This window comes from Alosa pseudoharengus, unplaced genomic scaffold (genome assembly GCF_046254945.1).
Source record: "Alosa pseudoharengus isolate Yale_2024_CS ecotype anadromous, Long Island Sound unplaced genomic scaffold, YU_APseudo_1.1 YU_APseudo_1.1_scf_18, whole genome shotgun sequence".
Classification (NCBI taxonomy): Eukaryota; Metazoa; Chordata; class Actinopteri; order Clupeiformes; family Clupeidae; genus Alosa; species Alosa pseudoharengus.
In genome coordinates, this window is record NW_027468650.1 from 33,781,345 (window position 1) to 33,807,512 (window position 26,168).

Genomic DNA, 26,168 nt, shown 5'->3' on the forward strand with positions numbered 1-26,168 from the left:
CTGTGAGGAACGGGGTAGCTGCACATGCAAGGTGAGAATGCTAGACTACAAGTCCCATCATCCCCTTCTCTCTCTCAGCTAATATATTCTGCACTATAGAGGACAGGCTATCCACAATTACGACTGACAGTTCCACTGAAGAGTTGTAAAACTATGGTCTCACTCAATGATGAATTGTTTTACTTTCACATTTCTGCTTTACTATACAGCCTTCACTATATCATTGAAAAGCTCCCAAGGTCCTTTGCTGAAGACAAAAAAGTTTAACTTTAAGAGGCCTTAGAAGGAAAAAAAGCAGAGGACGCCAGAAGTGAAACTTTTCAAGGGCTCTTTAACTGCACTAGCATGATATTTGTTTTGTTCATTTTAACGTGACCCTCTTTGCTCCCTGTGGTTGCCAGGCCAACGTGGGCGGAGGGGGATGTGACGAGTGCAAGCAGGGCACGTTCGGCCTGACCGCCGAGAACCCCGCTGGCTGCAGCCCCTGCTTCTGTTTCGGGGTCTCCTCAGACTGCGAGGAGATGGGCGGCCTTGTGAGAGTTCCAGTAAGTGAAGCAGCCAGGATCCCATAACAGAACACTCGGCACACCTCTGAGTGCTTTAACTAACCTGAGATACTAGTAGTAATTAATGAACTAATTAATAACCAATATATCTCGTATAAACCTGTTTCATACACAGTAAAGATTGGGGGAAAAGTTCAGAGTGAGCATCCACTCATACACATATACACACACACACACACACACACACACACACACACACACACACACACACACACACACACACACACACACACACACACACACACACACACACACACACATTCTCTCTTTTGTGTGAACATTCACATGATCATTATCATCATCGTCCTTGATACATCATCACCATCACTTTGACTCTTGCAGGAATAAGCAGCTAATTGCTTTAAAGGCTAAGCTATCGGAATGCCTGATGAATATTTCAGGGCTCTCAGAGGTCTACTCTGGAGTAAAGTTGTTTAATTGGCTGCTATGAGGCATTGATTGTGCTCTTTCCTCTGATGCATAATGAAAAGAGTTCCTCTGGTGGCCGGCCTGCACACAAGTCACAGCTCTGCTGTGCCTGCCTGTCTCAAGGACACAGAGATTAGCATTTTATTAACATGCAGGCATATAAAGGCCACCATGTGCACAAAACATAACATTCAGGACCCTGATATGCTACGTGATGATTACAGAGCTGTACAAAAGAGCTGATCATTTTTATATAGGGAGGTATGCCTTACTAACTGACAACCTGTCTGTTAACCACATTAGTTTGGTGCTTTTAGTAACAGGAACTGTAGAAGAGAAGTTTCTTTCTTTACAGTTGTTAGTAATCAATTAGGAATTTAATATTTTGTTTTATCAATATACTTTAAATGTAATGTTCCATGATCTTGCTTTTTTTATCTGATTTGTGCATCCAGCAATTAGTTTGATGAATGGTTTCCTGATGTTAATACCTTCCGTCTTTGGTAATTTCACTAACGATATGATCTCTGAGCTCCTCATTGTCTGTGACTTGGTAATGTCTCTGAGATGGGAAGAGGGTGCTTCTCCACAGTGTCTCTGAGATAAGCATGTCTCTAAACACAGCACAGCAAGCTGAAGTTGCACATGCCCTTCCTTTCTCTGTCTCTCTCTCTCTCTCTCTCTCTCTCACTCTCACTCTTTCTCTCTCTCTCTCATTCTCTCATTATTGTCTCTCTCTCCCTCCTTTTGCCTGCCCATCTCTCTCTCTCTCCCTCTCTCTCTCTCTTTTCTTTCTCTCTCTCTCTCGTTCACTCCCACTTGCTGTGTCTGTTCTTTCCTCTTCTGTATGTCAATATCCCTTTCTTTCTTTCTCTCACTCTCTTCCCTTCTGACCTATTCTCATTCCCTTCATCTATCTTTTCTCCCCCTCTCTCCACTCTCCCCCTCTCCCTCTCCCTCCATCAGCTGACGCTGGGTGAGGACCCAGAGCGCCTCCATGTGGTCAGTCAGAGTAACCTGCGGGGGACGCTGGAGGGAGTGTACGTGCAGGATGCTGAGATGCTTCTGGACGCCAGTCAGATCCAGAACTCCCCCCTGACTGGACCCTACTACTGGAGACTGCCCAAGCACTTCCAGGGCCACAAGGTGAGTCCACCTTCTCTTATACATTTCACCTTTTACATGGGAATGAATGGGCCTCTCTGCTGTATGATAATAATACATCAAGCACAATGAGCTTAGTCTCTTTTAAACCTAAACATTAAAAACAAGGTCAGTATGTTTTTCATTGTATTCATTCTTTGTTGGTGAGGCTGGTTGGACTTTTATGTAGGATGTCCTGAATGGTTCCTGATGTCATGTTGTTATGTGTTATTGTTTGTTGTCTAGATTGGTATTACATAAACATAACAATAACTTTGAATAAACAGCAATCCCATAATAACTTAGTGTCTGGAAAGGGTCTTGAACTGTAATGGATGTAATTTGTCTTTGTTTGTTCCCCGATAGCTGTTGTCTTATGGAGGAAAGCTGTCCTACTCTGTGGTCTACTATGCCATGGACGGCGCAGGCCTGGCCAACCACGAGCCACAGGTGCTGATTCGTGGAGGTCACCTGAAGAAGGCGGTCATCTACATTGACATGCCCGCTCCCGAGAATGGCATGAAGACCCGACAGGATGTCCCTCTCACTGAGGTGAGCCTCTCAGCCATCTCGCTTACTGCCATACTGTCTCACATCACATCTAAGTAGATATTCACTGATCAGTGAACACCATTTTTGTGGTTTTGATAGTGGGTTTGCTTTTTTATATGATTTATATATGATTATTACATATTAGAATCATAACCAGTATTTGTGAAGTGCTCAAACCCAAAGGATCATGGTACAGGGAAAAGCTTTACATCCTCGCGTATCGTCAGTGTGTCTTGCGTCTCGCCAACATCCTTGTCACTCCTTACGTAGGCCTATTCTGTGTCAGTTTTATTTGGTGTCTGTTTGGATGGGTTGTGTCATATTGCATCACCGCAGTGTTGAGAGGGATGGGTCGAAGAAGCATAATGGGGGAGGGCAAATGCGTGGAGATGATGAAAAGCAGGAACACACCTGGATGATAGGGTTAAGATAAGATGACAAGCTCTGAATGAAGAAAAGGCTACCTTTGACATGTGTATTGAATTGTTATATTTGTGTGCCTGCTCAATTGAGTGTTTTTTGAGCAGGGAAATGTGTGAAAAATAGTATTCATGAATGCACTGCTAAATCTTAAATCTAAAGGATTTGTAGGTCTTAGTTCTTTGTTTACAAAGTGTTTGTATGTGTCTTGATATTTAAATTTTAACTGTTTTTTTTTTTTTATCAACAGCACAAGTGGAAGTATTTCAACTCGGTCTCTGAGAAACCCGTGAGCCACTCAGACTTCTTGTCCGTCCTGAGCAACATTGAGTACATTATCATCAAAGCCTCATATGGAACCAGCCTGCAGCAGAGCAGGTAGACACACTTCCTACTTCCTGACTCCCATGATACATTTCCTTTTTGTGTACATACTATGTAGCATTTTTACTGAATTATTCCACTGTTACTTTTTCCTTACTGTAGTGAGTTGATGTTGTTGTTGTTGTAGATCTTTACATTCCTCATTCTTATTGAACTGTAATCTTCGACAGTTTATGGTGCTTTTTTAAATGCCAGAAGTTGCCTTGGCCATTTATTCTAATGTTTCTTTTCCCCGTCAATCCTTCAGGATTGCAAACATTAGCATGGATATGGCGTTAGATGCGGAGGACGGGCCCGAATCAGCAGAAGTGGCGCGTTTGATTGAGTCCTGCGAGTGTCCACGTGGTTATGCAGGACTATCCTGTCAGGTATGGTCTGCAACCAGTGACCCGACCACTTTTGAAAGCACAAACACACAGTCAATGTAGTCAGCCCTTAATCTTAACAAGGACAGTTGCCTGTCTTGGAGTCATTCCGTTCAACACTGTGACAGCGATTGTATATGGAAATAATACAATAGCAACAACTTGTTACATGATTTTTTTGAGATATAAAATACCATATATAACCTGTCAATCGTGACTTAGAGGGAAGTTCTGAGGCAGCACACGTGTGTCTTTGTCTCCTCATCATCATACTCTAAACAGCACATCCCAGTCGCTATGGTACTGCATCCAGTGTTTCCCACAGAATGGAATTCTATTTGTGGTGGAAGGTTTGCAGAATTAACTTGAATGCAACAGTTTTTAACAAATTAGCGCAACGTGGTTATGATGCTAACCAGCTTTAAGCACAATTCAGTACAACCTGAAAAATCGTTGTGTGGTGGTCAATGTTGACAAATAAGTCAATGGGAAACACTGGCTTCCGCTTGACCAAACCCCAGTCCATCCCATGAGGATGAACCTGTGGACCTGGGCAGGGCTGGGAGAGAAGGGTGGTGCTGCTGCTGCTGATGCTATATGCCCTCATTGTAAACAGCTCCATTGTCTGTTGTGTCTCAGGAGTGCGCCCCTGGCTACTACAGGCAGCCGGTGTCCGAGCTGAACATGAAGGGGATGAACCGGCCGCTCATCCAGCCCTGCGTGCCCTGCAGGTGCAACAACCACAGCCTGGCCTGCGACCTGGAGACCGGAGAGTGCCTGGTAATCTGACCATCACACACGTACCTACTGTATCACAGCCATTATAACAATCACAGCTTATGGTCGTGGTTTTAAGTCTCAACTTAACTTTGAACACTTTAGTTTGCTGCAGCCCACTCTAGCGATTTTAAATCAGGGACATTACTGCTGCTTGACCAAAAGGGAAAACTGACGCATTCTTGACACTTTCAATCTCTGCCAACTTTACATGACACAAAACATTTGATAAACCAAAACAAAATATTTGAATAGCCTTTTTGCTATGAAAGTATGCCACAGTTTAAGAAGTGTTTACAGTATAGTGTCAGCGTTGGCCTTGAGCCCTGACTGCAGGTTGCTGTGAGGACCAGACGCTCTCTCTGTGCACCAGTTCCTCCGGTGTCCTCACCGCGCACTGATTCTCTCTCCCACCCAGGGCTGCCAACACAACACAGCCGGCGAGAGATGCCACGTCTGTGCCCAGGGCTACTACGGCACCGCCAAGGGCTCCGTCAGCGACTGCTCTCTCTGCGGCTGCCCCCTCCAGACCAACAGGTAACACCACACCACTCCACACCACACCACTCCACACCACACCACACCACACCACACCACACCACTCCACACCACTTGTCTCATTGATACCACAAAACTGTTAACTGTGACACAGTTAACACTCCACTGTGTTCTAAGGCTGTTGCACATACAGTATGTTGCACATACATGTGTGATGGCGGCGGAACTTCTTGATTTTCATGAATTTGTTCTGAACTCCCTGCGCCATGCCTGAGCCCATATCATATGCAGGCCACATTCTGCAGCCGTCAGGCACACAATACTGGTGTGCAAGACGATTTGCTGATACCTCTCCACTGCCTCTCCCTGACCTCGTTTTGGCCCATCAAAGTTAATCATTTGCGTCAAGGCTAGTAAACATCTGATGTCATAGGCATCAGGTGATTGTTGTGTGTTGCACATGCAACTTATAACCACAAGGGGGCAGTGTGGTGTCTGTGATTTCAAATGCTTCTCAGCAAATTGCTTGTGATGAAACTCTGTTATGTGTGCTGTTGAAGTATTAAAAATGAGAATGTAACCAGCAGCCGGCTGTATTAGATTGTGGAGCAGATGCATACACAGCCTACCATGTCAAAGCCCATATGCCAATCCTCTATATTCACTCGCACTTCATGATAGGATGTCAATATGTCTAATCAGTATATTAAAACGAGTCCGAAATGTTAGTGGTGTTTATGTGTGTGTTTGTGTGATTACTCAGTCCCAGATGTTAGCAGTGTTTATGTGTGTGTTTGTGTGTTAGCAGTGTTTATATGTGTGTTTGTGTGTTAGCGGTGTTTGTGTGTGTGTTAGCGGTGTTTATGTGTGTGTTTGTGTGTTAGCGGTGTTTGTGTGTTAGCGGTGTTTGTGTGTGTGTTAGCGGTGTTTATGTGTGTGTTTGTGTGTTAGCGGTGTTTGTGTGTTAGCGGTGTTTGTGTGTTAGCGGTGTGACTCAGTTTGTTCTTCTCTCCTCCTGCTGCAGCTTCAGTCCCTCCTGTGTGCCAGAGGGTGCTGGGGACTACCGCTGCAACGCCTGCCAGCAGGGCTACGAGGGCCGCTACTGCGAGAGGTGAGGTCAAAGGTCACATGATGCCTCATTAGAGGTCAAGAAACAGGAGCAAGGTCACACATGCTGTGCTGTGCTGTTAGAGATACGGTCATTCATCCCCACCTGAGGGATGACACTGTGAAGAGGGCAAAACATCAATATGCCAGTGATGGTGGAATTTTATGACATAATGTCACCTCTTTATATTAAGACTAAGGGTATTCTGTTCCCAGCCATTAATTGGCTGATAATATGCAATGTTCTTCTTGTATTTGTTCATTTTAGCAGATGTAATTGTAATTAAAGTTGGGGTTCATTTAAGGCTAATATGTATTTTTTAATATAGCATTTAATATAAAGTGAGACACATTATGACATATTATGTGCGCAATACATTAACAGAGGTGTGCTAAGTTGATAAAAAAAAAATCTTTACAATTCTCCTCATCCTTCAGGTGCTCTGTGGGTTACTATGGCAACCCTTCGGAGCCGGGCGGTCGTTGTCAGCCGTGCCAGTGCAGCGCAGCGGGGTCTCTCCACCAGGTGTGCCATCACCTGACGGGCCAGTGCGACTGTAAGGTGGGCGTGAGGGGACACACCTGCGAGGAGTGCGAAGCCAGACATGCGCTGATCGGAGACCAGTGTGTGTGTGAGTATCCAGCACAGACATGTCAAAACACATCCCTTCAGAGACGGACATATTTAGTGCATGCACCACACAATGTGCGCATGTGAATATCCCCTCACGACCACAAAAGGCTTATATGCGGAGACGTATTAATTAAAGCACAGCACTCAGAGATGGATAATACGTTTATCACACTGAGAGCCTGAATACTCCCAGCAGACCACAAAAGAAGTGTATGGAAAGATACAACACATTAATTAAAGGAATGGAATTACACAACAAATATATAAATGGAGAATCTTAGGTCCACAACAGATTAAAGAAAGGCAACTTCACTTGTAATTAACACATTAGCATGAAGAATAAATATAGAGCAAATGTCTATGAATTATTAACGAGAAAATGAATAATATAATTTCAAATCCTTTTGAGTATACGATTGTTAATTGTTATGTACTGTATGAATTATTTATTAATAAGCACTTCAGGTTTGTGTCTCGTTCATTGTTTCATTGTTGATGTTGAGAGGTATCCTGATTGGATGTTTAATGTTTTGTTTTGTTGGTTTCATTTGACTGACTGTGTGGGTTGTATTGTTGGTTTGTTGTTGTGTGTGTTGTCTTTGTGCTTGTGATGGATTTAGTATGTTGTTTGTTCCATATTAAACATGTTGTTCTCTGCCCACTTTACACAGCTTGTGATGACCAGTGCACAGGGCTCTTACTGGATGACCTGGACACTCTGGAGTCGTCCATCTCCTCTCTGAACCTGACGGGCATGATCCTCGCCCCTTTCTCTCTGCTGGTGTGCCTGGAGAACCAGACTCAAGAGATTCAGGTCAGAAAGGTTGAAGTTTTGCGGCGCGGTGTGGCGCAACTGGCTCCAGCGCCCAGACCACATTTGGGGCCACGTGCCCATGGGCACTGGGGTTTGAGTCCGACCAGCTCATTTCCTGCTCCCACCCCATTTCTCTCTCTCCCACATGCTTCCTGTCACCCTCTTCACTGAATCAAATTAAAAACATAAAAAGCCTCATAAATATTTTAAAAGAGAAAACTTGAAGTGTCTTGAAGTCTCACAGAATGAAAGTGTTTACGTGTGCAGTTCAAATCTAGCCTGATGTAGCCATATTCAATTCGAGTTTGAGTCTGGTACTGCTCCATTGGCACGTGATTATGGGCCGTGTTTCAATCGATACAGGGGGGAAATGCCTCTGCAGTCAATTAGATAGACCTAACCAATCAGAGCAATGAAATAGCCTACCGTGAATCCTGTAGGAAGAACACCCAAACCATCCTTCTTCTCCACAAATGCCTTAAACGCTGTTTTCTGGTCATCTTTTTTAAGTTATTGCACTGTCAATATCTGTACAACAGATAGCAAAATCTAAATCTCTAGCTTCTAGCGACAGGCTTTATGTTGCAAACAAAACCAACTGAAGCGTGCTCAGGTGACGTGATAGACGAGGCACAGTTGCTCATATGTCCATCATCATACAAAGCCCGCCCAAACAATTTGATTGGTGCAGTTGGTTTCGAACCGCTCTGGTTCGGGCATAGTTGTCCAGACCGAAAAGACCAGACCGAATTTCCTTCAAATCTTCTGGGTGGGGTTAAATTGGGGCTGGCTTTCAGTTCAAATCATTTCAAAGTTCAAATACTGTTTATTGCATACCTTACATTGGATGTAATAATATTGTTAACGCATAATGTTTATCTGTAGTTCAAAATGATTGTGTTTCACACAGGACCTCATGTCATGGGAGAAAAGCCCGAGTCATAAGATGAACCAGGCTGACATTACTGTGATAAGCTTCACTGCGCAAGTTGATGACCTGGAGGAGAAGGTAGGGCTCAGCTCCACAGAGCTTTATCTTAATCCTAATTTAGGACTTCAAATAAATGTTTGAATAGAAATGACTATCTGCCTTGCACTTGTCTTGCAGGTCAAGATTGTGTCCAAATATGGAGATGAAGTGTCCCAATCCACAGAGAGGCATATTGCACGGGGCAAGGAGCTGCTAGAGTTCATCAATAAGACTCATGCTGCTATACTAGGTAAAGGATGACATATCTGCATTCATTTGCATTGACTCTGCACCATGCACTTATACATGATAATCAGAGACAGATGAAAGATGCATGAAATCTGAGTTTCCCTGGTTATCAGCAGTAACAGCACATCTGTAGACTGTGTCGTGTTAGTGGTGAGTGGTTCCATCACTGTGCTTGACTGGCTGTGATTGGTGTAGCTCTGGAGGAGGAGGTGGGTCGTCTGAACGGGACGGCGAAGGAGGACATGGACGAGGTGGACAGCACGGTCCTGCAGCAGCAGGTGGAGGCCAAGCTGGACAAGATGAAAGGCATCAACATCACCAACTCCTCCGCCCTCACTGAACTCAGGTCAGTGCCTGTTTGTTCTAACATGCACCAATCCCAGATCCCATGCAGTGCATGGCCAAACTCAACTCCCATTGAAAATGCATGCTTACACTACACCAAATCTGGAGCATGCTTGATGCACTGTACCAATACTCTTCTATAATCATTTAGTAGGAGCCAAAACAGCACATGAAAAGTTATAAATGTAAAAATTAAACTTTTAATAACCTCTTAGAAAGTATTCATTTCTGTGAATGTAAGATGAAAGGCTTCGTTCAATAACATGCAGATGGCTAAAACTAGCAGATGATAGTGAGGATGCCAAAACCCCTCTGAGTGTGAGATGAGGAGATCTTCTGTGTTTGTTTGACTGTGCAGTGAGGCTGAGGCCATCCTTGACAAGGTCCAGAAACAGATCGGGGACCCTCGGCAGGCCGTCGAGTCTCAGATGGATGCTGTCACCACGGCCCTGTCCAATCATACGCACCAGCTGCAGGAGGCCCAGGTTCTCATAGTAACGGCCAGGGAGCAGACCAATCAAACCAACCAGCTGCTCAGCATCATCAACGCCAGTCTGGAGCAGTACACAGTGAGTCCCAACCAACAGTCGGTCTCACAGCAACACTCAGCAATGGGTGCAGAGAAATTATATTATTTTGAATAATGCTTTGGATTTCATCTGCCTTTTAGCAACAGTGTAAAATATCCTTTTTTGAAAAATATTTTAAAATGTCTTACAGTAATCACAGTTTACTGTAAATCACTATCAGTTTATACAGAAATTGATTACTGTTCATGTTAGCTTTGTTCTCATCACAAATGTCTTGTTGTGGTGTGTTAACAGACTTTGAAGCACAATGTGAGCAACCAGACACAGGAAGTGACATCACAGATGGTGGAGGCCCAGGACCTCCTGACTGATGCCCTGAATATCGGTGGAGATATGGACAACATCACATCTGTGCGTCCACAAAGCCATTTGGCTTATCATACAGTATACCCTCCTGAAGCACCAATACACCTCCAGATCAACACACAGACACAGCCACTCAAGCTAGTGAAAACAGAGTCACTTACTCAGAATAAGTACTGTGCTTTGACACAGACATATCTCTAAGAGACAGGTCTCTTATGCAGGCAGCATAAGAGCAGCAGGGTCCACGCAGTGGTCAGTGGTTGCGTTAGGTGTGACATCACTGGTGTGCCAGAGCCGGATGTCTACTAGTGCATGTGGAGTACATTGCTGCAGTCTTCTCCTGAACAAAGGTGTTGCTGCAGTTCAAAGGCTGTTGCTATCACTCATTTAGCTGTTTAATATGGTAGCCAATGTCTCTCCAATGTAATCCATGAGTTCATGCAGAGTTCTATTTTTGTCCCTTAACACATAAATACACAAAGGCTTCCTTTCTTTCCCCTCCCTTTCTGTTCTGTAATATGTGACTGTGTTTGTTTTGTTTTCTGCGTAGACTCTGGAAGAGACGCGTGACGAGCTGGAGATGCACTACCCCACCCTGCGGAAGCATGTGGACACGCTGGTCATGCAGCTGACCAAGAGAGATGCCCTGCAGCTCGTCTATAGGAGTGAGGACCACGCTCAGGCCATGAACAAAGAGGCTGAGGCTCTCAACAGGTGTGTGTGTGTGTGTGTGTGTGTGTGTTTGTGTGTGTGTGTTTGTGTGATGTGTGTGTGTGTGTGTGTGTGTGTGTGTGTTTATGATGTTATACATGTATAGTTTCTGTACATCTATTTACTGTAGTAAACATCAGTATAGTCACACATAATTATAAGCTATATGAGCTGAGCAAACCAAATATCCCTCATATATGAAATATTCAGCTGTTTCAACACACCAACATGTGTAATATTGTGTTCCTGTTCAGGTCTTTGTCTGAGGTTCGGGGATCAGCAGAGAAGGCCACCAGTGCAGCTCAGGCCAACTCCAACATCCGAGCAGACATCCAGGCATCCGAGGACTACGCACAGAGAGCTGCTCAGAATGCAGCCCACGTCCTCAACCAGGTGAGCCATGCTGAACAAACAGAGCATCATCACAGGCTTGTTTAGCTGCAGGGCAGGCTCAGATGGTTCTGCTGGAGACAGACATTGTCCCAGTTCTGAAGGTGAGTTACGCTGTGTGTTGCAGACGCTGATGGAGGGGTCGATGTATGAGCAGGGGAGAAGGGCCCTGCAGCACAGCATGGACATCCTGGAGGAGAGCAGACGTCTGAGCAACCAAAGTGATGGTGCGTACACACACACACACACACACACACACACACACACACACACACACGCACACACACACACACACACACACACACATACAGGCACAGACACACACACACACACACACATACAGGCATTGACACACACACATAGGCACAGACACACACACACACACACACACACACACACACACACACACACACACACACACACACACACACACACATATACAGGCACGGACACACACATACAGTAGGCACACACACACACACGCACACACACACACACACACACACACACACACACACACACATACAGGCACAGACACACACACACACACACATTCAGGCATGGACACACACACATAGGCACAGACACACAGACAGACACACACACACACACACACACACACACACACACACACACACATACAGGCACGGACACACACACATAGGCACACACACACACACACACACATACAGGCACAGACACACACACACAGGCAAGGACACACACACACACACACACAGTCATAGACTCGAGCACATACATGTGGTGCTGTGGTCTCCTAATGGCATGTGCTAATAGCTCATTGTTTGTTTCCTCTGTAGGTCTCGTTGTGTATCTCACTGATGCGACTGACAGGCTCGGCCTGCTCAAAGCCAACCTCCGCAACTTCAGCCAGCTCATCCCCGAGGCAGCCACCCTCCTCAAGGGCATTCCCTCTGGTGCGCCACTATTACTGGCTCTGACACAGTGTCTAGGACACGCTGTTCTTTTCATACTGCTTGTTGTAGAGTGATAGTACCACTATTCAGTGAAATGTAATTCTGAGTATTGTAAATAATGAACAACTAGTGTGGTCTAAATGAGATGGGTCTTTTTGCTTCTTCTAAATGAAACTTCAAGATTCAAGTGCTTTTCTGAACAGATTAGCTACATTTTTCAATAGATTTCTCTCAAAACTAGAGCTTGAAGAGCTATTTCATTTTTAAAGCAGCATGCTGAGCAGTTTTTATTATCTCTCCTCAGTTAGTGGACAGGTCCAGGAGGTCAAGGAGCAGGTGGAGGGGGTCAACTCCTCTTTGATCCAGGTCCTGGGTCGTCTGGAACACTTCCAGACCAAACTGGAGCAGTCCTCCTCCACCGTGGCCGAGGTCAACAGCACCACCAGAAGCACCAACGAGATGGTCACTGACTCGGAAAAGACCAGTAAGTTCAAAGTTCAAAGTTCAAGGCTTCAGCATAAAAATGGTCTGCTTTTATCTCAACTGACCAGGCTTGCGATTTTTGGGGTCAGAAGCTCAAATGCTGTAGGGCACAAGGATAGATGTATCCCTGTGTAGATGTTGTTTTGATATGTCTCCTCCTTTTTAAGCAGTTATAATATGAAATGTACTAACCTTAGGCAGTGAGCCTGACATTTTCCAGGTGAAATCTGTTTAATAATGAATCTTCTGTGAGCCTGACCATGTCTTCGTCCACCCTGCAGCTCGTGAGGCGGCGTCGAAGCTCAGTGAGGTTGAGGTGCGTGCGGAGCTTCTCTTTGACCGGCTGAAGCCTTTGAAGACGCTCGGAGAGAACCTGAGCAGAAACCTGTCCGAGATCAAAGAGATGATCAGCCAGGCGCGCAGGCAGGCCGCCTCGGTCAGTGCACTGGGCAGACACATGCACAGACATACACACACACACACACTCAAACAAACACATATGCACACACACACATCATTTTCAAGTTCAAGGATTTTAAGTTGTCTTTTGGGAAGTTCATAACCAACCCATAATTTCATTATCTCTTTGGAGAAAAAAAAAACACATCAATCTATTAATTGCTCTTAAAAAAACTTGCTCTTAACAACATACATAAAAGTCTTCACACAACTCAATTATATTATCATTTTTCTTTCCTGAACAGCTTACTTTTTCAACTTTGACTGACAAATCCAGTGACACTAACAGCGCCCCCCCCCCTTTCCTCTCCCTCCCAGATCAAAGTGGCAGTGTTGGCAGAGCATGACTGCATCAGGGCCTACAAGCCTGAGGTTTCCGCCAGCAACATCAACACCATCACCCTGACAGTGAAGACCACCGAACCAGACAACCTGCTCTTCTACCTGGGCAGCAGCTCGGCGGTAAGCCTCAAGCTCAAACACATTTTGGCATCGTTACTCTAGCAGTGACAAGCTTGCACATTTCCCCATGCAGGTCAGCATTTAGCATTTAGTGCACACCAGGCAACCTGCTCCTCTACAGTGCAGCAGCTCCACTGTAACACTCAAGTTCAGAGTTTTTACATCAGCTGTATCACTCTAACAATGCCATGGTTGCACATTTTACCCATGCAGGTCAGGATGACATTTAGCATGTAGCATTTAGCACACCGCATAGCCTGCATGGTAGTGCCATAGCAAAATAAAGCACAGTGGTATTACTGTAAATGGTAAAAAATGTTGCATGTGAACTGAAGTTCATGAGTACGATTCTCCCTGCAGGCAGCAATATGTTGAAATGAGAATACTCTCACTCAGATTGGTGGATCGCTAGAGTGGTTCATATAAAAGGGTCTTTCAGAATGTTAAGCATCAGTGTGCATCTTTCTGTTCTTTGGCTGCTTTGCATGTGACATTTGATGTGTCTTTACCAGCCGGACTTTATGGCCCTGGAGATGCGCCATGGGAAGGTGTCGTTCCTGTGGGATGCTGGGTCAGGGCACGCCAAGCTGGACTATCCTGACGTGCAGATCAACAACAACAAGTGGCAACGGATCAATGCAACTCGGTAAACTTTCAAATTATGAACACAACCAAACCTTAACTCCTGTGCTACCAAGTAAGGATAGATAGATAGATAGATATGTACATATAATGTATTCTAGATTGCACTAATAATAAACTGGAATAACGTAACAATATGTATATAATACTTAACTTTGCTTCCACAGTTTCGGCAAGTATGGCACCCTTACAGTTCAGCAGCTGGATTCTCTGCCTCTACCCCCAGTGAAGGCAACAGCACCAGGGTCATCCACTGTCATGGACATAACCAAGGACACCTGGATATTTGTTGGTGGTCTAGGTGGCCAAGTCAAGGTGAGACAAAAGTGCCAATGACAGGGAGTGTGTAGCCAGAAAATACAGCTGCTACTTTTAATATCAAGATATGCCTATCATCTGAACACAGTAGCTGAGTTGATCACAGTCCTTCAACCAGGAAGTTGATTGTTTAGCTGTCTGAAACCATAAGCCAAATAAAATGATGATGCACCTTAATGAACAATACAATGCTCAACCTTTTTCTGTTAATGTCTCTTCAGAAATCCTCAGCAGTGAAGTTAACACAGTTCAAAGGCTGTATGGGAGAAGCCTCACTGAATGAGAAGAACATCGGGCTGTGGAACTATGCAGAAAGACAAGGACAGTGTCGTGGCTGCTTCAAGAGGTGCTGTCATATATTTCAGAAACATATTACTTTGTCATAACTAAATGTTTTGTAAGTTGCAGACCACTCCTTTTGCTTTGTTGTGCCTCGCTTGTATTTATCTTGACATTTGTATAGCCCAACTGTGTAAATTAAATACATACCTAATTAGAATTAGAAACATAAACAAAATACAAACATAAACAAATCCTCCTCCGTCTTTCCCCTGCAGTCCTCAGGCAGAGGAGACCTCGTTCTATTTTGATGGCAGTGGATACTCCGTGGTGGAGAAGTCTCTGCGCTCGACAGCCACCAGTATCGTCATGTTCTTCAAGACTCTCTCCCCCAATGGCCTGCTCCTTTACCTGGCTTCAAACGGAACAGTAATATATGCCACACATTTAGCGTGGCATTTTCTTGTGGTATAACATATATCAACATGAATGTCAAAAGAAAAGGATAAGCACAGTGTTTAGGGGGCTGACATCATTCCAATATTTTTGCAGAGAGACTTCTTGTCCATTGAGCTGGTGGATGGAAGAGTGCGCTTGACCTTTGAACTGGGATCTGGACCTCTCACTATGACAACCAAGAAAGTGTACAACACAGGAACTTGGTACAAAATTGCTCTGCAGAGAAATAAACGAAAAGGTAGGTCACAGTTTTAAACCAGCAATGATCAAATAAAAGCTTTTTTTCTTGTGATGTTGAATGACTGATATAATAGAGGTAGTGCTCATTGATAAAGGCTCCCTGTTTGCTGAATTTCAAGTCAGTATAGTATCAGCATAGTATTATTAACATGCTGGTACACAGTATACCCCAGTGGAATAACAAACACCGTATGATGAGATGTGTGTTGTTTTCCAAAGGCTATTTAGCCGTCATGGCAGCAGACAATCCCACCGACCGTGAGGTCACAGAGGCCGATGCTCCAGGTGCAGCATCTGACCTCAATCGCTCCGACCTTGACCCCATTTACATCGGAGGCCTCCCGAAGTCTCGGCCAATCAGGTGAGAATGACAGTGAAAATCTCAGCACAAGCACAACTTAATGTAATTTAATTTACATAAAAGCTGTTACATTTTGAACTGAACACTTGTGTTTCTTCTTTGTAGGAGGCAGGTGGTGGCGCGATCATATGTAGGATGCATCAAGAATGTGGAGATTGCTCGCACAAACTTTGACTTGCTCAGGAATTCTTATGGTGTCAAGAAAGGTTGCATTCTAGCGGTAAGACCTGAAGGAAAATAATTATTCATCACCTTATATTACCAGAGGTAGCATTTGTTATGTTACATGTAACATAATCCATTTTTATAATGTATTTTGTTGAACTAATGTCTAATATAGACAGTGGTGTAATGTTACCTCTTACCCTCCTGAAAAATAGGATGTTATGAAATGTGACACATTTAGTATATTTAGGATCTTATAGGATCTTACCATGACCCTGTGAGTTCCTCTGCTCCTCGCTTGTGCTGATTGGCTTGCATACCTCTAGGTAGCATAGAGGGCATCCACACTTAACAGTGTGATGAAAGCAGATGAGCTTACACATGTCTCTGTGGTGATAGCCCACATACAGCTTGAGATGATTAACATGTGGACATGTATAGGTCACCCCAGTATGTGACGACTGACTTATGGACACACACATATCTCTGTGTGTTTGTAGTCCATCCACAGTATGTGACGACTGACTTATGGACACGTATATCTCTATTTGTAGTCCATCCACAGTATGCAGTGATTGATTTATGGGCTTTTTCCACCTCTGTCTGTCCCGTAGGCTATCCGCAGCATTTCAGTGCTGGGTGGAGGCTTCCTGGAGATGCCCCCCATCAGCCTGGACCCCCACATGGAGCTCATGGCCACCTTCTCCAGCAGAAACGAGACCGGCCTGATCCTCGCTGGCTTTGGCAAGATGGCCAACCGCAAGCGCCGACAGACACACCAGGTACATCGCTGCTGTTAGCTGAAAATGTTGGCTGTGTGTGTGTGTGTACAGGAATCCTGTTAGCAGAAGTGGTTATTCATGTTTATTCATGTTTAATTCACCCTTCGCTAAGTCCCGCCCTCCTTAGTTACTGTTGCTATGCCTGACAAGCTTTAGCACCCTGCACGTCTATTACATAGGGGGAGAACCGGGACTTTTCAATGAAATGTAATTTACAAAGACATCGTACCACACTGAAAGCTAATATTTTGTCACTAGCAACCTACATCTGTCCTCTGTCAAATACAGTTGGAATTTCATCTCTGAACAAAACCGTTCATGAGTTATTTAAGCAGAAGTCGAATGTGCGTTTTGTTTCATTCGACTCTCCTGGCCAGAATGAATGGAACAGGCATGGGGGACAAAAGAAACATACCATTTAAGCTATGTACTTCCCACAACTTCAATATTTGACAACATATCATGAATGGTACTTCAAATAGGTGTTATTTTAAATAGATTGCTGATGGGCTATACATCTTGGTGAACGTCTGTTAACAACTTCTTGCCGTTATCGTGAAGCGTGTATCTTGCGGTTATGGAAATATCATGCAATATGCCATTTTTTATAGTTAGAACAATATGTGTTCCTAATTATATCATGTTTCTATAGTGTAACATGTTATTTCACTGTGTCTTTACGTGGGTTAGGGCACCACACATCCAAATAAGTGCCCTTCATGACCCACAGGCCTTCAGTCTCCACAGGTTAACATGGCAAAACTCAAAAAGCTTGTCAGACCTCCCGTGCCTAGTGACGGGTTGCTAAGCCACGATTGGCCTGTGGCGGTTTTCGGGTGTGGCTTAGCGAAGGGTGAATTAATTTAGCATTAAGTGATCATGTATTAATAATTAATTAATGCTTAACAACTATCTATTTCTTTCTTTCTTTCTTTCATTCTCTCTCTCTCTCTCTCTCTCCAGCCTTTCCTGGCTGCCATGCTTGTGTCTGGTCAACTGGAAGTCCATGTAAACATGGCCGTGGGAGGGAGTTCCCACAAAGCTGTCATCAGATCCTCGACAGGAACCTTCGCTGATGGAAAAGAGCACTCACTCATCCTGCAGCGGAGCAAAAGGTGCACACCACTCACTCGCACACACACTGGGTTGCCATGGTAAAAGGATAATGTTTTCACCCCATTCAGCAAGGAATTTAGGATATGCTATTTTTCAGGCTCTGTCAACTCTGACCATGTAAATACTTCTCACACCACTTACAATCCCTTAGTGTTTATCTAATATGTCTCCATTGTGTACACCATTGAGATTGGGTTCCCTATTCCCTATTCTAAATTCACATCTAAAACAATTAAATTGTGTCTATTATTATAGTATTGTGCTTGAGTGTGTTAGTAAATCGTAGCCTTAGTCTGCTTAGAAACATCAAGAGTACTCTCAAATCCAGGCAGTCCTGCAAGTCTCTCTCACACACACACACACACACACACACACACACACACACACACACACACACACACACACACACACACACACACACACACACTCATTAGAGGTTATTCTGGCTTCCTCCTCAGGACGATGCATGTTCTGGTGGATGAGGACCACCACACATCAGTGAAGCTGGGCTCCTCGTCCGATAAAGGCTCACTGGTACTGGGTCGCTTCTACATGGGAGGAGTGCCACCAGGAGAGGGCAGCAGCGTCCTCCCCACCGCCTCATTCTACGGCTGCATCAGGAACATCGCCCTGGACACCAAGTGAGTGCAAGAAGCGTTGGGGGGGGAAAACAGAAATACCAAGCGTCAGCAAGAAATTGTTTCACACAGAAAAGAACACATAGATAAGGCTAGACTACCAGAATGCTTCTCTGAAAAAAACTCATAAACAAAAATGCACAAGACTACTTAATATGTAGATACTGTACATGTATAGCTCTTCTTATATCTTCACAAAGATATGCTTTTTAATAGCTGCATCTTACTGTCTGAATTCTTTAAGACATTTGAGTCCTTTAGGCAGGCAAATGAAGCGGAGCGTCTGCTGCAACAATTAGTTTCCACTAGAATGAATGGAACTAGCTACATCAGACCTGATAGCGGCGTGTACATTCCAAAACATTAGACCAGTCTTCTAAAACCAATGTTACGCTCTGTAAAACCATTTGCTATGCTCTGTGGCTAATATATAGCTCTGCTGTTAGGTGTCTAAAGTACTGAACGTTAACCCTGATACTCTCCTTGTCTCAACAGACTACTGGACCTGTCCAGCGCCCTGCGCTACGAGGGAGTGGACATGGACAGCTGTCTGCTTGAGGAGCGGCCCAAACGGGTGGTTCTGCCTGACGACTTGGACGCCGAGCCCACGCCTGAGCCGGCCAAACCGCCCCAGACACCCCCCAACCAGCTCAGTGCCATCACACCAGGCTCCACCTCTGTAAGCACTGTACACACACACACAAACACACACACACACACACACACACACACACACACACACACACACACACACACACACACACACACACACACACACACACACACACACACACGCACACGCACACACACACACACACAAATTATCATACAAACCACAAGCTATGACTCTTTCTTTTTAGAATAACTTGTGTACTTAACTAAGTGTCCTAATATCTCTCTGTTGATAATTGAAGTTGTGTGAGCTACTGAACAACTGAATACCTCTAGGAGAATAAATAATGAAGTAACTACGTATGTAATGCCAACACACCCCACAACCAAATGACCTCACCTCACACAGTTACAGCACTAATCACAACAATGTGTGTGTGCGGTGTGGGCATTGTGATTCACACATTGCTGTCTCTACCCACATCAAAATGGCGGCACATCAGAATAATCTTTTGTAATGCTTGAGTACTTTGAGCACAAGTAGCTCTCATTCCAAAGAGGTCCATAAGAGACATCCCTCATTATTTCATAACAACATTTCAGCAGCGTTCTTGGCTATGCGATAATGACTCGGCTGCATTCTTTAGCTGCCTGAGTGATTAATTAGTGGAAACTCGATGACTCATTCTTCTTATTTTCTTCCATCTTCCGTATGAAGTGTACCCTGGCTTCCTTGACCACAAATGCTTTAAGTATTTATCATAATATTCTCTCTCTCTCTCTCTCTCTCTCTCTCTCTCTATCTCTCTTTAACAGTGTGCTACCATGGATGACACAGCAACTCTTGCGGAGTCGCACCAGTTCGGACTCTCGAGGAACAGCCACATGGTCCTGGCCTTCAAGAACAGGACAGTGAGAACGAGGTGAGCTGACCCACCATCCATGATCCAGCCAACGGTCCTCCCCCATCGCTCTCCCCTGAGGCCCCCCGCACAACAAGCCCATATTTGGAGAAAAGAAAACCTCGGAATGCCTCAAAGGGTCGTTTGTCAAGTCAGCTGATAAAAGAAGCCTAGTATGGGTTGAGGATATGAGCTTTTTTATTTGGAAAGTAGCCAGAAAAAGAGAGACATCTGTGTAACATCTGTGTGTGGGTATGACATAGGACATGAGATGGACCGCTGGACACCACATCACCACTGCTTATCCCCTACAGACAGTGTACATCAGACAAACATCCAACAGCTCATCACTCTCAGCAGTGCTTTTGCTCCTCATTCAGTGGATGTTCAAGTGTTATAACTCATCTCACATGAAGTAGAAACAGTGAATATTTAATAGCTGCTCATTAGGTAATGGCCTCTCCATGACATCACAGTCTCCGGGATCAGCTCTCTCTCTCTCTCCCTTTCTCTCTCTCTGCCTCTCTCTCTCTCTCGCTCACTCCCTTTCTCTCTCTCTCCCTAACCCTCCCTCTCTCTCTCTCCCTTTCTCTCTCTCCCTCTCTCTCTCTCTCCCTCTCCCTCCTTCTCTCTTTGTTTACTCATCTCTTATTCATGCTCTGATGGAGTTTCACGCACACAGTGAGCACACGCAGCAGAAGAGGGGCTCCTGTGTAGCTCCTCTGGGCAACCCGTATCTGCCGTGGACTTTCACTGATTTAGGACCAGTCCTTGAATTAACTTGATCTCCTTGTCCTCTACTTTAGATAGTACAGAAATGTGCAATACCAAAATGCATTTCAGGAAGTATTGTTTTTTTAAAACAAAAATGCATACATTTCCTATGTATACAGTACTGTAGGTATACAATATATAGACCCTTTTAATTTGTCCCGAGAGGCTTTTTCAGATACTGTGTAATATATTAAAATGTTTTTACTTTCCTCCTCAAATGTATTCTAGTACTGATGTAACCTTGTGTTAACATCATGTCTTGTGTCTGCAGCTTCTCTGTGAAACTGTCTGTGCGCACGTTCGCTGCTAGTGGTGTGCTCTTCTACATGGCCAATGCCAACCAGCAGGACTACGCTGTGCTGCAGGTGCTGGGTGGGCACCTGTCCCTTACCTGTGACCTGGGCAAAGGCCCCGCCACTGCCAACCTGCCCAAGCACATTAACGACGGCCTCTGGCACACAGTAAGTCATGGCTGCCATGTCCTCTCATGACTTCATCCCTGCCCTTATGACTTTTATGACCTTATGACTCAACATGGGTCAACATGAGTGGAAAACACCAGGGACAAATATAGCCACTCATAGCAGCATATCACTGCACAAAGAGACCTATTTTGGACGTCCAATTTCAGGTGCAGATTGTAATGCCAGATTACGTCTTTTTTTCCCATAGTCCAGTATTGACATCCACAGGACCTCTGTATAACGTCCAAAATAGGTTACATAGTCCTAGTGAGGTCCAAATGGGGTCATGGTTAGACGTCAAAATAGCGACCTAGTTTGCACGTCCTGCAGTCTTCCAGAATTGGTCTTGGGCCGACGGACGCAATAATCTGCATGTCCATCAGACGTCTAATGATATCTAATGTTTAGTGGGTCTTACCTTATTCTTGATTGGGGTTAAAATATTGTTATTTCTATCTGTGTATTATTATATGTCTTTATTTGTTATATGTTTATCTCTATGTCTTTATTTGTTATATGTTTATCTCTATGTTTTACTTTAATTTTATGTGTGTGTGTGTGTGTGTGTGTGTGTGTAGGTAAAGACAGAGTTCGGTAAGAAGAGTATAACGATCAGTGTGGATGGAGAGGAGTCCACTCGGGTCCATGTCAAAGGGCACACGCTGGACGTGCAGGGCAAGCTCTACCTGGGGGGCCTGCCGGCCACCTACACCGCCAGGAGAATCGGAAATGTACGTCTGCAAGCTCACCTGCCTTCAGGCCCACCTGGGGTTTATAGGAAGTGCCACTTTGTTAGTGCATATGTCCCTGGAATAAGAAAGAAGGATACTACACTCAGAGACTGATCCTGAGGCCTACTCTACACACCAGGCCAAACATTTGAACTTCCACAGCCCTCAACATAAGGCACAGACGCCCACCTTCCAACCTAGGAATATGAAACAAATTTGTTTCACAGAGTATAGTTACTCGTGTGTTGAGAACATTGCGTCATGGCAAATCAAACGTGAATGCAATTAGACTCTAGTTGTCCAGTCTGAAAGTGAATCTCTATGTAGTAGTAGTAGCTCAGTGCCATCGGATAGCACACGCTCGGATGTAAAGGTTGTGCCAGTGGTGTGTATGTAATCTTGGCCGTTATGTAACCCACCCTCTGGCCTCCTCTGACTCAGGTGACCCACAGCCTAGCGGCCTGCGTCCAGGGCGTGCTGCTCAACAGCGTGAAGATGAATATGAGGACGCCGCTCTCGGCTCATGCCGTTGGAGAGTGCTTCAGCTCTGCCCAGGAGGGCACCTTCTTTAACGGCAGCGGATACGCAGCATTCGGTGGGTGCAAACAGAAATGCAGAGCACTGGTGGATTATCCACATAGCCATGCTAAAGCAGACTAAACACATATGCATGCATATACACACATGCACTGGTGGATATCCACATAGCCATGCTAAAGCAGACTAAACACATATGCATGCTATGATGCACATACTGTATACACACATGCACTGGTGGATATCCACATACCGGTAGCCATGCTAAAGCAGACTGTATGTATGCTATGATGCACATATACACACATAGTAAAAATACATACAGATATGTGGTTAAGCATTGGAATTGTCACTGTGAAAGGGGCATGGAAAGCCAGTATGTTCTGTCTATCTCAGTGGCATGTTCTTTGATTCCTAATCATAGAGAAGTGTCCATGTTCTATGTTCTTGGATCTCTGCACCCTAATCTAAGATGAGTATTTACATGTTGTGTTCTCTCTGTTCTTGCTGTGTTCCCACAGTGAAAGAGGGCTATAATGTGGGTTCAGACGTGACCGTGAGTCTGGAGTTCCGCTCGACCGGAGTGGACGGAGTTCTGCTGGGAGTCAGCAGCCCCAAGATAGACGCCATCGGACTGGAGCTGGTCAACGGACAGGTAATCAATAATGATCATAAACAGCACACATTGTCATAAATCCATCAGTAAATCCAAATATTTTGTTTCAGTAAACTAATTAGTTCAGTTTGTTACAGTATTATGCAAAAGTATGAGAAGGTATTTTGATCAATATGTGATTCATTTTATTTGGCTTCTGCATCCTCATCCCAGTCTTATCGAGCCTGTGCCCTGTGTGAACTTGTTGAAGCTGTTACCATAATTATGTGTGTGTGTGTGTGTGTGTGTGTGTGTGTGTGTGTGTGTGTGTGTGTACAGGTGGTGTTTAACGTGAACAACGGGGCGGGGCGTCTCTCGGCATCCTCCCGGAGTAGCCGCTGGCTCTGTGACGGACGCTGGCACACGGTGGTGGCCAAGAAGTTCAAGAATAGCATCAGCGTCACCGTGGACGGCCTCACCGTCACCACACCCAACCCCTACCTCTCATCCACTTCCGCCGAGACCAAAAACCCCATCTACGTGGGCGGATATCCAGGTATGAGGAACTATATACTTCTCTCTCTCTCTCTCAAACTTTCTCTCTCTCTCTCTCTCTGTCTCTCTCTCTTTCCAAAACCCCTTTGTATGTGGACGGATATCCAGGTATGAGGTATGGAGAACAATATACCTCTCTCTCAAACCTTCTCTCTCTCTCTCTCAAGCTACATCTGTACTCTGTCCTATTTTCCCTTTTTTCCTGTAAATATTATAAAATGTGTGTGTATATTAAATTTTTTGCCACAGAATTCCTTTTTATAGCATTCATGTACTCCTTCCTGATATTGAGAGCCTCTGTCTTCTCTCTTTCCCTCTCACCCACATAGCTGACGTGAAGCAGAACTGCCTGACCACCAGGGTTGCGTTCCCTGGCTGCATACGCAACCTGCGTGTTTACAAAGGTCATGTGACTGACGTGTTGGACTTTGGCTCAGCGTTCCTCCTCCATGGCGTCTCTCCGAACTCCTGTCCCGGAAGGGCCGCCTAGATCACCCTCCCAGCCTCCCCTTCCCTCCCTGCCCACGGAACATTCCGTACCACTCCTTGTGTAATGTTTTGTATAAAAAAATTAAATAATTAATTTTTTATTTTGGGAAAAAAATGTTTTAATCGCTGTTTGTCTAAAATATTATGTTTTTTCATGTTCATTTGAGACATGGACTTTTAGTGAATGTTTTTATGAAGTTGGGAAAGGCATTTCAAAGGTTTAAAAAACGTCTTTAGAATCATGTTTGTCGCAATGCAATAAATGCAATGAAATTCTCAGGAAAATGCCTTTGTAAATATTGATTTATTTGTTGACTTTATCATTAATAGCCATGGCCTTGAGTGTTTTCCGGTAACACTTTACTTGATGGGTGAGTTCATAACACATTTATAGCAGCTGGCATAAACTGCACATAAAGCATTCATAAATGTTTCATGAGACATGACTCAACATTCATACCAAACCTTTTATGAATGTGGAAGACAGAACGATGGCAACTTGTCAAAATAAAAGTCCAACAATCGCAAAGCAGCATTGCCGTTTTTCTCTCCAGCCTTTGTAAATATTTCATGAATATCTTATGAAGTCTACATCGAATGTCACTTTACTATACAAGTTGTGAAGTATTCATAATCACTGAATTTAACACTGGGAGGTAAACTAGCCTACAGTACATTCGGCTGACCCGTATTTGTGTAACCTGGAACGGTTGGACATTCCCAGTAGCAAAAGATGAGAAATCATCTGCAAAGGTATCATAAAACAAATACATTGTTATGAAACAAAAATGATTTGCTTGACCATGTTCTGTCTTTTTGGCTCTGGAGTAGCCCATTGACTCAGATGTGACGTGATCAGGTAAGATGTTTGGAATAAAAACGGCAATGCTGCTTTGCAATTGTTGGACTTTTATTTATATAACACATTTTTGTTGTTCTGTCTTCCACATTCATGAAAGGTTTGGTATGAATGTTGAGTCATGTCTCATGAAACGGTCATGCATGCTTTATGTGCAGTTTATGACAGCTGCTATGAATGTGTTATGAACTCACCCGTCAAGTAAAGTGTTACCTGTTTTCCTAAGGCTGCTGTCACTAGCAAAACTAGATGTACCGCGTAGCGGTACAAAATATGACCGCCGCTCAGTCCTGCACATCCATTCCGCGAAAATAAATCATATTAATGAATTTGTCTCCATCTTCTACTCCATTCCCCACTCTTGAAACTTTTGTGTATGCTTGTTTGAAATGTGTGTTTGCACACATTCCGCACACAAAGTAGCCTACTGGCGCTGCAAAGGTGAATAGATTTGTTTCTGGGCCAAAAAATCTGTAACATTGTTATAAAACCTTTAAAATCTCTAAACAATCACAAGTAGGGCAGTTCATCACAGTCCATCCATTACACTGGACTGATGAAAGGTACACCTGTAGGCTACATTGTATTTGGGAAAAGCAGAAGGTAGCAGCATAATGTATTTATTTATTTATTATTAAACAAAACAATCCCTGTCAGTTCCATGCAGTTTTCAACAGCTATCAAGAAGAGAGGTCATGTCATGGATTTTTGTGAATGTTTCTTCTTCTACATATGCATAAGTTTAGTCATCTAGTTCAAATGATATTCAGCTTTATTGTCAATGCACAAATGAAATACCAGTAGTCTAAAACAAAATGCCGTTTTTCCCAGTGGTGCAAATAACTGACATGTCCAAAGGGCCTTCATGAAATGCGTTGCGAGACTGTTCATACACATTTTAACGGGCAAAGTTGAAGAGCTACTCTCCGTTATTGTTTGTGCAAATAATATGCTGATTCATGTTCCCTTGCATTTTGCAACCATGAGGTCAATGGTTAAGCTCAATCTTTTGACGCAATCTTTTGATTTTCACCCAGCCTAGTCCATGGTAGGCGCCC

General features: G+C 44.2%; 1 protein-coding gene across 1 annotated transcript in view; it reads left to right on the forward strand.

Annotated features, from left to right (window-relative positions):
- Positions 1 to 24,325, forward strand: part of lama1 (laminin, alpha 1) — a 55,619-nt gene extending 31,294 nt beyond the window's left edge. The window contains exons 23-63 of the mRNA XM_076291179.1: positions 1 to 31; positions 402 to 545; positions 1,962 to 2,141; positions 2,505 to 2,690; positions 3,361 to 3,488; positions 3,742 to 3,862; positions 4,499 to 4,639; positions 5,055 to 5,173; positions 6,159 to 6,245; positions 6,680 to 6,873; positions 7,547 to 7,689; positions 8,600 to 8,698; positions 8,798 to 8,909; positions 9,104 to 9,254; positions 9,612 to 9,822; positions 10,078 to 10,194; positions 10,700 to 10,863; positions 11,115 to 11,253; positions 11,378 to 11,477; positions 12,072 to 12,216; positions 12,497 to 12,672; positions 12,953 to 13,107; positions 13,449 to 13,592; positions 14,105 to 14,238; positions 14,402 to 14,549; positions 14,774 to 14,898; positions 15,110 to 15,260; positions 15,384 to 15,528; positions 15,750 to 15,891; positions 15,997 to 16,111; positions 16,671 to 16,838; positions 17,802 to 17,953; positions 18,413 to 18,595; positions 19,088 to 19,271; positions 20,021 to 20,127; positions 21,152 to 21,341; positions 21,923 to 22,075; positions 22,517 to 22,670; positions 23,134 to 23,267; positions 23,547 to 23,763; positions 24,092 to 24,325. The exon at positions 1 to 31 is cut by the window's left edge and continues 203 nt beyond it. Of these exons, the coding sequence (XP_076147294.1) occupies positions 1 to 31; positions 402 to 545; positions 1,962 to 2,141; positions 2,505 to 2,690; positions 3,361 to 3,488; positions 3,742 to 3,862; positions 4,499 to 4,639; positions 5,055 to 5,173; positions 6,159 to 6,245; positions 6,680 to 6,873; positions 7,547 to 7,689; positions 8,600 to 8,698; positions 8,798 to 8,909; positions 9,104 to 9,254; positions 9,612 to 9,822; positions 10,078 to 10,194; positions 10,700 to 10,863; positions 11,115 to 11,253; positions 11,378 to 11,477; positions 12,072 to 12,216; positions 12,497 to 12,672; positions 12,953 to 13,107; positions 13,449 to 13,592; positions 14,105 to 14,238; positions 14,402 to 14,549; positions 14,774 to 14,898; positions 15,110 to 15,260; positions 15,384 to 15,528; positions 15,750 to 15,891; positions 15,997 to 16,111; positions 16,671 to 16,838; positions 17,802 to 17,953; positions 18,413 to 18,595; positions 19,088 to 19,271; positions 20,021 to 20,127; positions 21,152 to 21,341; positions 21,923 to 22,075; positions 22,517 to 22,670; positions 23,134 to 23,267; positions 23,547 to 23,763; positions 24,092 to 24,252 (5,950 nt within the window). The 3' untranslated portion in view covers positions 24,253 to 24,325. The remainder of the gene's footprint in view (positions 32 to 401; positions 546 to 1,961; positions 2,142 to 2,504; positions 2,691 to 3,360; positions 3,489 to 3,741; positions 3,863 to 4,498; positions 4,640 to 5,054; positions 5,174 to 6,158; positions 6,246 to 6,679; positions 6,874 to 7,546; positions 7,690 to 8,599; positions 8,699 to 8,797; positions 8,910 to 9,103; positions 9,255 to 9,611; positions 9,823 to 10,077; positions 10,195 to 10,699; positions 10,864 to 11,114; positions 11,254 to 11,377; positions 11,478 to 12,071; positions 12,217 to 12,496; positions 12,673 to 12,952; positions 13,108 to 13,448; positions 13,593 to 14,104; positions 14,239 to 14,401; positions 14,550 to 14,773; positions 14,899 to 15,109; positions 15,261 to 15,383; positions 15,529 to 15,749; positions 15,892 to 15,996; positions 16,112 to 16,670; positions 16,839 to 17,801; positions 17,954 to 18,412; positions 18,596 to 19,087; positions 19,272 to 20,020; positions 20,128 to 21,151; positions 21,342 to 21,922; positions 22,076 to 22,516; positions 22,671 to 23,133; positions 23,268 to 23,546; positions 23,764 to 24,091) is intronic.
- The last annotated feature ends 1,843 nt before the right edge of the window (positions 24,326 to 26,168 follow it).